This window comes from Siniperca chuatsi, linkage group LG18, assembly GCF_020085105.1.
Source record: "Siniperca chuatsi isolate FFG_IHB_CAS linkage group LG18, ASM2008510v1, whole genome shotgun sequence".
NCBI lineage: Eukaryota > Metazoa > Chordata > Actinopteri > Centrarchiformes > Sinipercidae > Siniperca > Siniperca chuatsi.
Genome location: NC_058059.1, coordinates 5,544,107 through 5,558,942, shown reverse-complemented (window position 1 = coordinate 5,558,942; position 14,836 = coordinate 5,544,107). Strand labels below are relative to the sequence as shown.

At 40.3% G+C, this 14,836-nt stretch overlaps 1 protein-coding gene across 2 annotated transcripts in view; it reads left to right on the top strand.

Moving 5' to 3' along the window:
- The window catches only part of LOC122865610 (netrin receptor UNC5D-like), a 152,595-nt gene that overhangs the window by 127,389 nt on the left and 10,370 nt on the right, over nt 1-14,836 (top strand). The window contains exons 10-15 of one of the 2 annotated variants that reach the window (XM_044174290.1): nt 1,346-1,495; nt 3,289-3,507; nt 4,335-4,419; nt 9,192-9,372; nt 11,615-11,845; nt 14,542-14,691. In XM_044174290.1, the coding sequence (XP_044030225.1) occupies nt 1,346-1,495; nt 3,289-3,507; nt 4,335-4,419; nt 9,192-9,372; nt 11,615-11,845; nt 14,542-14,691 (1,016 nt within the window). The remainder of the gene's footprint in view (nt 1-1,345; nt 1,496-3,288; nt 3,508-4,334; nt 4,420-9,191; nt 9,373-11,614; nt 11,846-14,541; nt 14,692-14,836) is intronic. The other variant, XM_044174291.1, reaches the window with a different exon arrangement.

The following is a 14,836-nucleotide window of genomic DNA, read 5'->3' as shown; positions in this document are numbered from 1 at the left end:
TAAAGCACACCATGCATTTATTGCTTTATTGCAAACATCAGTATGCCCCAAGCAATAAATGTTCCCTGAAAACTTATGGTAACAAGCACATTTAGTGTTTTGTGTAACTCTTATCTATTATTACTTAGACCCTCTTTAGTACCATAACTTAAGCAAAATGTTGAACAAGAGATGTCTCATCAGGGTAGTGAGTCAGTTTGTGGCATTATCTCCTGTTTTGGTATTATCTTAAATACAACAAAATTTCAATTAATTATTCATGGTTCCAGAATTAAAAATGTAATTTATTAGTGTTTTCATGTTTTTTTTCACCCGGCTCCCGAATGGAGCATTTGTGGTCTCGTGACACCAAACACAAAAACATCAGAGCTCAGAAGCGTGGTGTGTTTTGCCTCCCAGATTGAGGCACATTTTTACAAGGCTGGCATTATGGGTCACCACAGCAACAGCTCTCAGCAGGGCATAATAAAGTTCATTTTGATAACACAGCAGGAGGAAAGCTTTAATCTTGGTCTCTGTTCCCCTTAATAGGGATGGCTAAAACAGCCAAACCTCCATAAAATCCAACATGGCCACCCCTCCTTATATGTTGCAGCCTGCTACAGTAGTTACACAGTAATCATTTCATTTCACTTCTTTTTTGCAATCACATTCTTGATCGTGAGTCACCATGACAACAGCTCACCTAGTTCCCAACAAAATAAATTGCCAATGTACATTTCTTTGCTCATTACGAGAATCTATACAGTTTACTTAGCCGTGTCTTCCGTTGTCATTTCATGCTTGCTGAAACAGCTGTCAATGAGTCATTAATCACAAAATTTCACCTTACAGTAAACAGATTTATCTTATCTATAATAACTTTCACTGCTCTGTGTTTCTTGGTTGATCCAGAAGGTACTGTGAGTGTGTGTTTTAGTTCCAGTACAACATACATACAAATGGCTACAGTATGTGACTGGCTGTACCTACAGCAACACCCGTGTCACTGCCTGCACCCCCTGAAGTTGGAAATGTAAATGTGAAAAAAAATGTAAATATTCGTATTATAAACTCTGTTATTAAATCTGTAAAATTCATTGGCAATACTTCAGGCTATTTTCGCAGATTTTTTTTTTTCAACCACTATGACATCAAACATTGGTATGGTAAGGTGTATGCCAATTATGTTTCCATGGTGATGATATTATAGCAATTGCCACAGGTGGATAAATACTAATTGCCCTTTAGGTTTTTATTGTTGTTGATGGTGGCAGTCTAGTTTTACTCCCCAGAAATGTAATGGTTGCTTAAAGATGTCTAATTATTGACAGTAATTAGCTTTTTCTCTTTGTGTGTTTTTCAGCAAACCCCCTGCTTATTAATTCATCCATGCAACCTGATCTGACAGTGTCGCGTACCTACACCAGCCCCATGTGTTTTCAGGACTCCATTGACAAGGAGCTGATGGCTGAGCGCTCACTCCTTGACCCATTGCCTGATCTCAAGGTCAAAGGTCAGAAAATAGAACTATTTTGAAAGGCCATGTCGGTGGTAGTCCACTACTTTTGGAAAGGCGAGAATGACAGTGTAGCATACAGTTCTGCTGTTGCAGTCAGAAGCATAATCTATCTTGTTTTCAATCTGTTTTTCTGTCATCACCTTAAAGGGCATCACGAATTGACCGTTCGCTTAGCCACATCCCCCTACTTACTGTTGCTACGCCTGTCAGGCTTTCTGTTGTTGCGCAGCACATATGCAGTTTACAGTGATATCAGTGGCAGATTTACCACTCCAGGTTTCTTATTTCTAGCCGGCAACCATCGATTTTTCTGGCTTAAATGACAAATGTTGCTGGTAGATTTTATCAGCTATAGCTAAATAGCTAATTTAGTTAACGTTAGCTCCATGAGCTGTAAAAGGAGTCTTAAATATGCCATTGATGGCTACATACAGTATATGATATTGTGCTGAAAGACTGTGGTTAAAGCTGCATGTCCAACAGAAGAAGTTAGCATTCTTAGCAGTTCATGATCCATTTTGAAGAAATGCAAATAAAGAAACAACATTTTTCTTGTATTGCAGTGTAGAACTAGTTAGCCCAATGAGGATGATAAAGAAAAAGTAATATCAGACTGTTACTTTTTTCTAAAAAACCCTGTGTGGCTGCTTAGCGTCATATTTTTAAACAGTATGTTTCACTTTTGTCATTACAAGTGAAAAGTCTTTGAGGATGAGGAGAACTAATGTGTCTGGTAAACATAACACTTTTGAGAGGTTTTTTTTTTGTTTGTTTGTTTGTTCTTTTTTAATGTAATCTGTACGCCGGCAAATGAATCAAGAGATGCTCCTTGGCCTTGGAAGTAACACTCAATTACCACTCCAGGTAGTAAGCTAGATAGCTGGACAGGTTAACATTTGCAAGTTACACTATAGCAGATAAACACACTGTTTAATCCATTCCTCTGCCCTTGTGTTTTTGTGTCTTGAAAGGCTAAATAAAAGAAACCACCCTCCACACTCTTTAAATGCAGAGTATCGCTATTACTACAGCCCCATGTATGCTGCTAGAGCTTGTGGAGAAATCCAAAGCCTTTTCGAGTCTAGTTTCTATGATTGGACAACTGCTGTTTTGGGGAGGGGTTTGAAAAGTCAATTGGAGAGTGATTGGTTTACACCATACTGTATTTAACTTTTTAATCTTCAAAAGAGCTATTTTCTTGCTGTTAATATGTTTAGGTTCTAAATGCTCCACTATGTTCCCCAGCAACTTTGTCTGTCTGCTGTTTAATGCTGGGCAGGTAGTGTACAGTGGGTTTTCAGAGCTTTTTTGCTGAAAACAGCTGCCTGCTGCAGCTGAAAACGGTGCTGATGAGAGCGGTAAGAGTGAACCAAAACAGTAAAGTTGCGTACCATAAAATGCTCCTTAGAGCTGTGGGTAACTGCAGAGTCAGGTGATAATTCTCGGGGTGGGTCACTACAAGCAACACCTTTTACATTACACGTAGTCATTACACCCATTGTTCACATTAAAATATTGATTAGTGCAGCTTTAAGCAGCAATAGTTAGAAGACACATATTGTTGTTTGACAAAAGTCATATTATGTATGCCTACACTTCACTGAAGCTTTAAAATGTATATATTGAGGAAAGTATTATAGCATTTATATTATAGTAAGTATTTGCTGTAGGAGTAAAAAACTGAGTTTACAGTGATGCCATATTCCTGCCTTTTCTCTTGGTCTAATGTTTATAATCTGACTTTGTTTCACTGCAACAAAGTCACAGTTCTTTCATTGTATCTGTAGGGGTGAAAGAGAGGGCAGAGTACCATGTCATATCCCACCCTCAGACATTTCCAAGGGGCCTGGCTCCAGACTATAGAGGGGTTGTAGTGGGGACAACGCTGGGCAGAAGAGGCAAAAACCTCTTCACCCCACAAGTCTCTTTGACTCCCAGCAGGCCTCTCCACAAGGCAACTGCGGTGTTTGGTCATGCTGGAGGGAGGCTGGTGGTACCTAACACAGGTGAGCCCACTGCGAGGAAATTTCATTCGATACGTTCCTGTGTGTAAACTGAAATTCCTTCAACATAAACTAGAAATCAGAGAGAAGCTGAAATCTGTAACTTACCACACTTTGAAACAACAGGAAAGCTGATACAGGGCATCTTGTATTGCATTTTGAAGTTGTTTGACCTTGTCAGTGTTGGTCTGCAGCGAAAATGTGGAAATGTCATCTTTCGCCCAAGTAACATGAACATGAATATATTATTTACTGAAGTGATGGGGTTAGACAGCATTGGCATTTTAACTGACCAGTGCGTCTTGATAGACCCAATCAACATTTCTCAGCTTATGGAAAGTTTTTCTAACCATAGTAAATGCATAATTTTTACTGTTTCACTAGATAAATTAATTTAAAAAGTATTTTGGATTTCAGCTTTAACATTTTAAAGAACATACTGTACACTATGAAGAAAATGTAATATAAACCTGTGATGTTCAGTCTACCACATCATTCAAGCAGCTTTTTCTCGTGCCCTACATTCATCATCCTGTCCCTTGAGGGGCTTTATCTACTGCAGTGTAGATTGGCAGTGTTTATCATACAGTAGAATATTGTGTATATGTGTTTCTGTGTAAGAAAGAGACAGTCTGTGTGTGTGTGTGTGTGTGACAAAGAGACTGCTGGCAGCATTGATTCACAAGGCCTTCGGGACTTGCTTCTGCCACCTTTTTTTGGGGCCATCACCTCTCTGGCTGTCAACTTTAGTAAAGAGACCTGACAGCCGGGCAGGTGTGTGCATGTCTGGCTGTGTGTTGATCAGTTTTTGCATGCCTCCTTCTCTGCAGGTATCAGTCTGTTGGTGCCTCATGGGGGGATCGCAGAAGACACTACCTGGGAAATGTACATGATCATCAACCAGGAGGACAGCAGGTGAGGGACCCTCACAGTCTGCCTCTTAGGCTGCTCTCTTTTAATCTTTTAGCCCGTCGCATTTCATCTCTCATCCCTCTTCCTTCCATGTCGTCTCCTCCTCTTTGCCGATCATGCTCCACAAACATGCACACACACAGTCACATGTACTATACACATACTCACATACAGAATCACACATACTCCCACCCAGCATGGGGTCCTTGCTCATCTTGCAGACACTACAGGGGAGGACATGATGTGTCACAAATACATTGGCAGCTGTAGACAGCTGCCTTAAGCAACTGCCTCAGCAGTTTGTAGACAAAACTGTTTGTAGACATAACTGTGACAATATCTCTTTCCATCGAGACTGGTTAGAGTGGTGATAATTGTGAAGTGATGATGATAGGTGATATTGATTTGGTTTTCAGTTCGGTGGAACGTGATATGCTACAATGTTTTGATGACTATTGCCTGCCAGCAGGAGTCTATTTCTATAACTTTGCCGTCAAGCTATTACTTTTGGAGAAAATGGCAAGATAGATAAGAGCCATTTGAAAAGGTGTCTAATACCTTTGACTTCTTTGCAACAGAGCATCAAAAGCTATCTGACAATATATAATTTATAGCAGACAGTATCAATGTGTCAGCAGGTCTGTGTGAAACCCTGCTAACAAGATATCGCCGTAACAATACGGCTAACCGCCTGTGCTTCTCAGCGAAATTCGATTTCTACATATCCGAAGGAGAATCAAAAGTGACATTTAGTGTCATCTGAAATTCAACTGTCATCTCACCTCGCCTCCACCCACCCATTTAGTGCCTATGGTCATCTGGGTAAAGATACAGATCAAAGGTCATTTATAGGCTGCGGAACATAGCTCAGTTAGTGGGCTGGTTTTACACTCCCCTGCCTAAAGTCTCCCCAGTTCAGCCAAGCTGCTGCCCTCCAGGCTCCTGCTTTGCTCTGATAAGCTTGATGCTGTTTACTTTTCTGGCTGTCGTTTAAGAAACTGCAGGAGCTGTGCACCACTGAGCTGTCAGTCAAAGCCTATCTTCTGACAGCCGCAGAGTCCAGAGGAGAAATTGGATCCTTTCTTCCTATTCAAACCTCTGCCATCTACATAAGACGATGCTTTCCTCTGCAAAGAATAGGAATCGATCAGCTCTGGCTCGGTTTCAGGTGTTCGCAAGAGCTTTGGTTCATCCTCTGGGCTTTCCGAGGTTGTTTTGTGTGTGATCTTCTCTAGCTCAGCTGGGGACAGTGGGTAGTCCAAGGGCAGAATCAAGAGTGTGTGACAAAATACACCTGATATGATGTGACTCACACAAGTTTGAATGAATGAGCATTATCATCCTCATTTTTTGAGCATACTTTGCAGGGCGGCACCTATTACTCTGTAGCGTCAGTCATACCTGGCTCAGATTAGGCTTCCTTTTAACATTTTGGTTGGTGGTTTTTGATATCATGTTATTTGTACTGTCCTGTTAGTATCAACTGAGTTGACCAACTTTATTTAGTACTAATACTTTACTAAGCCTCTTGAACCCAGATATTCTCCTTAAATTTACCCTTAGACCTGCCTTCATTTATTTTTGGCTGCTTGGGTGCAGTGCAACAAGCTGTAAACCCAGCACTGACATATTGTCACCTTATACAGTTGTTGTGGTTAACATGTAAGCAAAAAAGCAGCCTATTTACACATCCAGCAGACACAGAGCAACATTTGCATTATTTTGGAGCGCATCACTGGCCACCTAACAAATATAAGTCTAAAATTCACTTTGCTTTTAGCTGTGTGATCTCCACTAACTCCTGAGGGAAATATGTTTAGGTTCTAAATGCTCCACTATGTTCCCCAGCAACTTTGTCTGTCTGCTGTTTGATGCTGGGCAGGTAGTGTACAGTGGGTTTTCAGAGCTTTTTTGCTGAAAACAGCTGCCTGCTGCAGCTGAAAACGGTGCTGATGAGAGCGGTAAGAGTGAACCAAAACAGTAAAGTTGCGTACCATAAAATGCTCCTTAGAGCTGTGGGTAACTGCAGAGTCAGGTGATAATTCTCGGGGTGGGTCACTACAAGCAACACCTTTTACATTACACGTAGTCATTACACCCATTGTTCACATTAAAATATTGATTAGTGCAGCTTTAAGCAGCAATAGTTAGAAGACACATATTGTTGTTTGACAAAAGTCATATTATGTATGCCTACACTTCACTGAAGCTTTAAAATGCTTACATTGAGGAAAGTATTATAGCATTTATATTATAGTAAGTATTTTGTGGTTCCAGAGGGAGCTGTACGAAATCTGATAAATTGCTAATAATAATAATAATGTTTGTTTTGTTTTTTTTAAATGTATTAGCTACCTGGCTAGCATAACATGCTAACAGTGGCTATTGATAGTCCGGGGGTTGTTGAGTATTAACATTTGAAAAGTTAGTAATAAATTAAAAGGCTGTCAACAGCACCAAAGCTGTTCACATTGTGTTCTGTGGATTATATCCAGAGTCACAGGGACACTGTTTCAGGAAAGAGTATTTTTTTCATTGCTGTGACCACCGCAGATGAAATTCCATTCACCTCCATTGACAACCTGCATGGCTAGCTTTGTTTCATAGTTTGTTGAATTTAGGTGAATTGACCCTTTAACTAAAAATATTAACTCAGCTCTAAAAAATTATAACTCTAAAGCTCTAAAAGCACTAAAGTTTTATGGCTGTAATTTAGTTCAACTCTGATTCCATACTTCTGTGTAGACAGTGTCAAACACTAATGAGGAATTGACTAAATGTTCTTTATAATTGTGGTCTGAGCAAATAAAATAAAAAAAATAAAAAACAATGAATGTCACGCTGGATGCTTTTGTGTGAAAAGTGAGTGGTGTGTTGTATGTACTGCACATATGAGACTACGTAGATTTAACTAATAACCCCAATCTGCTATCTACACTTTAACCATCATCCTGGAGTGATAGTCCTTTGTTCTTATAACCACAATCAGAGATGCTAAATAACCATCTTTAATCTTTGCTCACAGGCAATCTGGCTAATTACCATAGTCTCAGCAGCAGGTAACCTTGGTTTCTGCTGAGCTTGGGGCTGATTAGCACAAAAGTGCAGCTGCGGGGCCATGGTGCTGTCTGGATGTATGATTTTATTTTTAGACAGCGGATCATAACCTCTTTTAATTTTTTAGTGTTGATTGGTAACAGCATAATGAAGAATAAACTTTCACACAGAAACTGTTAAAATAACAGTAACCAAACAACCTTAACCACACATTGTGCCACCTGGTAATGTTACCCTCTCAGCACGTACACACACACACACACACTCACACACGCTCATACATCACCCCTGATCTCCATCTTAGTCATAAAACAATTCTCATGCATCTTACAGGTAATTGTTGCAGGGATGGAAACTCGTGCTGTTTCTTAACTTGAAGTTTTCAAAAATAACAGTACTTTGTTGTTTAAAACTGCTCAAGTAAAATAGGAAATTAACACAACGTTGACTACCAGTAGCTGTGTCCCAATTCAATGCTGCATAGTACTAGTATACATGGTGTACTACAGTAATTGTCTAAGCTGAAACAATTTGTCAATTAATCGATTAGTCTGTCAATAAACAATTATTTGTTTCAGTCATTTTTCAAGTAAAAATGCCAAAAATGCTGCTTTTCTCTGTTTTATATAATTGTAAACTGAATATCTTTGGGTTTGGCACTGCTGGTTGAACAAAACAAGACCTCTGTAGATGTCACCTCTGGCTTAAGGAAATAGTGATGTACAATTGATTAAGTCCCAATTAAGGATTCACCGTCCTCTCTTTGGGACAATAGTGTACATCAATGGCACACTCAAAAATTAGGCGCATTTAAAATGCCTACTGACTTTGTTAATACTTTATTTTGTGACCACTCCAGCGTGAACAAACTACATACTAAAAACCTGCTTAGAATTAGTGTGTTGTATGGAATTGGGACACAACTATTGACTTTATATATGGAGTCAGGTGGTACAGTGTTTATGTGTCAACATGAGAAGTGGAACCTATAAAAATTATACTTTCAATGTCTAACTCATTCTCACTCTGTTGGTATCTCCTATATTTGTGTGCATACAAGCATGGGTCCACGCACACATTAGTGATGCATCTGTGCCTGCATGTCACGGTTTTTCCCCGCTGCAGTTGTATTAATGATGCTGAGAAATATCCACGCTGCTCCAGTGACAGCAGCACCAATATTGTGTCCTGTATATGTGAGGTGTCCAGCCGGGCCAACTGCATGACTGATGGTGGTCCCATTGATTGCTCTCAGTCTTCAGGGCTTCCAGCCAAGACTGGGCCCCTGACCAAGAGCAGCTTGGCCCAGCTAATATGTCACCAGGCTGCCCAGAGCTTCATAAGCTCCATCGACCCACGAAGCTTACACGCTGTGTGCTTAAGCCTGTCCTCCCTAGCCCCACTGACCATTAGTCTTGGTGCTTTAATCTTCCTCTATCTGTGTGTCTGTGTGTCAGCTAGTCAGAGATGATTCATTATGAGTGTCCAAGGATTTGAATTTACTTTGTTCATATGCAAGGGTCACATTCTGCTACAGTATTTGAATGCTTATTTGAGCAGTGATTGATTAGTAGTGATGTTCATGTCTTAATGTTCATACTGTCTTAAAACTATTTTTTTGCTGTATTAAAATGCAGAGAAAAATGACTTCATTGTATCATAAATGTCTGATATCATGAGATTTGCTGTTTTAATATGTGCCTTTACTGTACCTACTGTGTGTGCAGTACTGTGTCCGAGGACGGGCCAGAGATCTTTTTGAGCCCTGCAGTCACATATGGCCCACCAGGCCTTGACCTGTCCTGTCCCATAGCCATGACCATAGCCCATTGTGCGGAGGTCGCTGCTGATAATTGGACCATTCGGCTAAAGAGACAAATGCAGGACAACAAGTGGGAGGTGAGCAATTTCTATTGAACGTCAGCTGTAAATATCAGGTCCAAATTCTCTGCTGTAACATCAATGCAGAATGTTACCAAGTGCAAACACACAACTTTCACCATCACCCAGAATATCAATACAAACTGATAAAACTGCTACAACTTGCTCTGATGAAAATTTTCATCCTGCAGTGTAGTCATGCAAGCACGGAGCCGATTTCAGGGTTGCCAGCTCAGATTCGTCATTCTGCGTAGAATTCAGCCTTTCAAGCTCTACCTCATGCTGTCATACATCCAAACGAAATGTCATACCAAATGCAAATGATGGCTATTAGTCATTGAAACATTAATTTCTTTTCCAGTTTAATGATAATGGTATTTTAAAGCATTACTCTTTCATGAATCTGTGAATTCTGCATTACAGCTGTTCATAAAATTTGAACACAACAAGCACAATTTACATAACAAGGAGGGAAAAAAAGACATACGTTTGTACATACTGCACACGGCTTCTGTATGTCTGCTTGTTTTTATTTATTATATGGAACACTTGCAGACATAAGTTTAAGAAGTGTTGCAATTTCAGTATTCCAGATTAAAAAACAGATTAAAACTGGCAAGTGTGCTTTTTAAAAGATTTAAGACTTTATTGCAATAAATACAGAAAAGTGCTACCTCTGTGATTGCTGCTGTGAGAAATTGTTCTCACATCTAGCTCTTTCAGTAAAATAACACCTCTGAAAAGTCCTTCAACTCTGTCCTGTAGAGCTACTTCACAATCTCACAGAGCCTTGTTCAGAAATCTGACTTCAATCAAAACACACTCTATCCATCTTCTTGTGCCTTTTCGGCAGAGTAGACATATCTAAGATGCTCTTTTAATGTTTAAGTAACCTCATCAAAAAGATTTGGGGACCTCATCGAGGCAGAGTGACCCCGGAGCCACCGAGTTTGTGTGACCTTGAAGCGGCTGTGGGTCTCTCCCAGCCTGGTCCTTTCACTCTGCGTGACATTTACACAGACGTAATTTGCCAGCAGCCGTGTTGCACAAAAGGGAGCTATCAGAAGACCTATCACTGATGGGAGCTATAATGTCATCAGAAAGGAGAGAATATGTGAGAGAAGCAGCGGAGAAGGAAGATACAGACAGACAGAAAGACGCAGACGTGTTCAGAGAAAGAAGAGAAGATGTTCTCCAAGAAAATGTAACGCCATGACCCGTCTCTGTCACTGTGAAATAATGAGCCCTTTATATTAGGAAGGATGCTCAATCAAAACCTAATCTCTGGAATTAGTGATATAATGGGAGATGGAGGTCTTTCTACCCCTCTGTCTTTTTCTCTTCCCTTCTCTTTCGCTCCGTCTGCCTCTCAGTGCCATTCCCATTAAAGCTTGCACTTTTGTACTGCTAGAGTTTGACTCCATCATTTCTCCCCGGCTGCCTGGCGGGGATGAGCTATGTCATGGAGATCCTTCATGTCTGCTGCAGCGCTAATGGGGCAGGTTTAGGAATCTGTGGGCCACTAAATTACCCTGCGTTGCTTTATATGCCTCAGCCAGGCCATATGCAGAGGGGACCTGTGGGTCAGAGTTATGTTTCAAAGGTGATTTAGGGAGGATTGAGCACAAGATGAGTAGCAATCACCATCAGATACAAATGCACCCTGCTAATCCGTTTTGTCAGTGTTACTGTGTCCCATCTGTTAAGTGAGATGTGTGATTATTCATTTGGCCTGCGTTCAGGTTTGCACAGTTCCTGATTCTGAGTCTGTGTATGAGGGAAAGTTTCCAGTTTACTGTCTGTGAGGTGTGTTAATAATATCCTTAATAACAAAACACTGCTTCAATTTTAAATGCTGGAGTTATGCCTCTCACGGCTTGTTGCATAACTGCGTTGCCATTTGTTTTTCTCTTTGTCTATTTTTCTACAGGTAATAAGCTAATAGATAGAATAATAGATCTTGCTCAATCATATTTGCAACAATTACTATTACTCACGTAACACAGGCTGAGTGGAGTTCAGCTTTCAGTTGGATGGTTAAGTTAAAGCCTCTTTCTCCTTTTGCAAACAAATTCGCTTAGCTCCACTGTGTATAGCTTTGTGCTGAATCCTCAAAACCAAAAATTAAAAATCATCAGCAAGACAGCATTCCAATATTGAGCTATTCTCATGATTAACCCTAAAATGAACTATTAATGGAGTGGGTGCTTAATGCACCAGAACTAAATCTGGTCTCTCCTGATGTATCCTCCCTCCAAAGGAAGTGATGTCTGTGGACGAGGAGAGCACGTCCTGCTACTGTCTGCTGGAGGCTCAGAGGTGCCACGTGCTGTTGGAGCATCCAGGCCACTACGCCCTGGTGGGGGAGCCGCTGAACCAGGAGGCAGCCAAGCGGCTGAGGCTGGCTGTGTTTGGTAGTCCGGATACCAGCAACTCTCTGGGCTTCACCCTCAGGGTCTACTGTGTGGACGACACACCCCATGCGTTTCAGGTATGAGGGAAGAGAGAGGATATAGAAGGAAACCATGAAGAACCAGGGATGATTCAATATAATTTGATAATGACATCTGAGTATAGTTGAATAGTTTCGTTATGTCAAAATTTCAAAAACATTGATTTCCTTTTGCTTTGACCTGTATACATGATAGGTAATGAAACCTACTGTCATATACAACAGGAGAAAAGCACAAAAATCAGTTTTCTGTATGAAAGAAAAAAAGAAAATACCTACTTTGTTTGCCCTGACTCTGTAAGGCTGTACTTATTTGCAGGTAATGTTTACTGTTGTCACCGTCATAGCTTAGGGTGTTAGCATGCATAACATTTGCCAATTAGCACTAAAATCAAAGCACAGCAGAGGCTGATAGGAATGTCATTAGTTTTGTGGGCATTAGTTTAAAAGCCAAATTATTGGCCAAAGTCTAATTGAATCTAACCTGATGATGGTGCTAGATTAAAATTAAGGGATCATCAGTGGTATTACAATTTATCTAGAACATGAATGTCCAACCAATAGTTATCCAAACATTTCCCTCAAAACCACAAATGTCAATGTTCTGGTGGCACTAGAGGCAAAGGATCACCAGTTATAATACAAAATTTCATGCCAATCTTTTCAATAGTTCTTTAGATACTTCAGTCTGGAAGTATGGACAGACTGGCCGACGGGCCAACATTGCCTTCCATACAGCCTCCAACAGAATTCCAATATATGATACGATATACATATATGATATAAGACACTTACATTGCAAGGGTTTGGTCGAAGCGGCTGGTGGTTTTGCCTGGAAGAATTGCTGTCTGAGTTTTTTTGTGCTCCACTGAAGATCTGCCTGTTCACTAACATTGCCATTGGGAGATGCTTGATGACTAGGAGACAAAGAGGGACTTTTAATTACAAAGACAACAGATGCTCCAAGGTTGCTTCTCTGCCCTTTCTTAGCGTAATTTAATTTGCTCTCTGTTAATTAAATGTGTTTCAGCATTGCATTCCACATGACGAGTTTTTGAACATGTTAAAATGAGACACATTCTCAGATGCAGCATCAGTGTGCTCTTGAGTGGTGCTTTGTGAAAAGTCTACCCTTGTTCTTGCAGTGTGGCCTCACTCAGAAACACAAACACACCTCTTTTTGTTCAAGCGTTGTGCAGCCAAAAAATACTTTTTGCAAGAGTAGTTTGTTTCCTATCTTAATTGAACACACACACCTTTTCTGAAGTAGTGTTGATAGTTGTCCCGTGTAGCCACTAGCCCTGCTTCACTTTTGGCTTCATTCAAGAGGTAGAATTGCATGTGAACACAGAGCAATTGGGTGTAGGTGCCAAGAGCCAATTCACTACACCTCTCCATCAGTCGGACATGGTTATTTGTTCTTTCTCTTTTTTTTTTGTTGGCTTTTGTTTGTGCTTCATACGACAATTCATTTCCCCTGTGAGCTTGAAGCAGGAATTGATCAGGTTCAAGACAGCCTGTATGCTTTGCATTTGCCCTCTCTCTGTGCTGTGTGACTGAGAGGATAATCACCATGCATACCGGCCTTACATCCCCCACCCCTTCCTGCATTCTCAAGATACAGAAAATGTAAACACAAACATGCAAGCACATACCAACACATGCACTTGTTATTGTTCCCCGTATATCTGGAAAATATACATATATATATATTACAATATTGACAAAATACTTTTGTTTTGATTTCTTCTCTGTTTATGTCCCATCTTTGTGTACAGCAAATATGTTGACAATTATGGCTGCTATCTTTAACAGATTTTTAGGCTCTAGCAGTGTCGGTTTGTCACTCATGCAGTGCAGTCAGTCGGTTTGATCCACTTTGTGTCTGGTTACGTGTTGTGAGCAGCAGTGGCTCTTGGAGGCCACCGTTGAGTTTTTTAACTTTTAGGGGCCAATCACTCTGGATGCATTTTGAAAGCTTAAAAATGCACAGTACACCTCTCTGCTTTTATTTTTCATTTAGAGTTGATTTATTTATTTTTTTACATCATGGTCACAGCATTTCTACAAATTTGCAAAGAGCACAGACAGTTAAAAGTCTAAGCTTCTAGTGTGTATTTGACATTAATTTGTGTTTGTGTGTGTGTGTGTGTGTGTGTGTGTTGGGGGGGTTAAATTTTTTTCCCTTTTTTTGCATTTGGAGGAAACTGGTTTTAGGAAAAGGGTTCTCATAAAAGGAATTTTGGTTCATATACAGCCACTGAAGTTGTTAAATTAGGGCTTCAAGTTACAATTATTTTCATTATGGATTGATCTGCTATTTTCTTTTCTCAATTAATCAGTTTTGTCTGACCAACAGTCTAAAACCCATATTCAGTTTACTTTCACAAAAGACAAAGAATCCTCAAATTAAGAAGCTGAAACGAGATAATGTTTGGCATTTTTGTTTGAAAAATTTCTTAAACGATTGATTGTCAAAATAGTTTACGATTCATTTGATTAATCAACTATTTGCTCCTGCTCTATCAATGAGGCTCTGGGTTATCTGTGTGCATTCCTAATATAGCCTATTATTATAGATTCTTGTGAAAAGCTGTGTGCTGTGCTATCCGAAGTCCTGGCTTTGTACACTGAATCTATCAACCATACAAAATGTTTACCTTTATTTTTTTTCCACTTCTACCCCCCCCCCCAAAAAAAAAAAAAAACCCCCCACCCACACCTTTCCTTATCAGGAGGTGGCAGTGGGCGAGCGCAGCAGGGGTGGGCGGCTGCTGGAGGAGCCTAAAATTTTGCTGTTCCGGGAGAACACTTTCAGCCTCCAGGTGTCCATCCAGGACATCCCACAGTTACTCTGGAGCATCAAGCCTTTCACCACCTGCCAGGTAGGCAGTTTATAACTGTGAGTTTGTGTCATTTAGTGTAAAGGAATGCAAAGCAGCGAGCAGGTTTACTGTATGTGCATCTCAGTTCTAATTTAAACCGAGCTTGGTCACAGATCTGTGTACCTTCATCTTCTCAGCTTCCTCT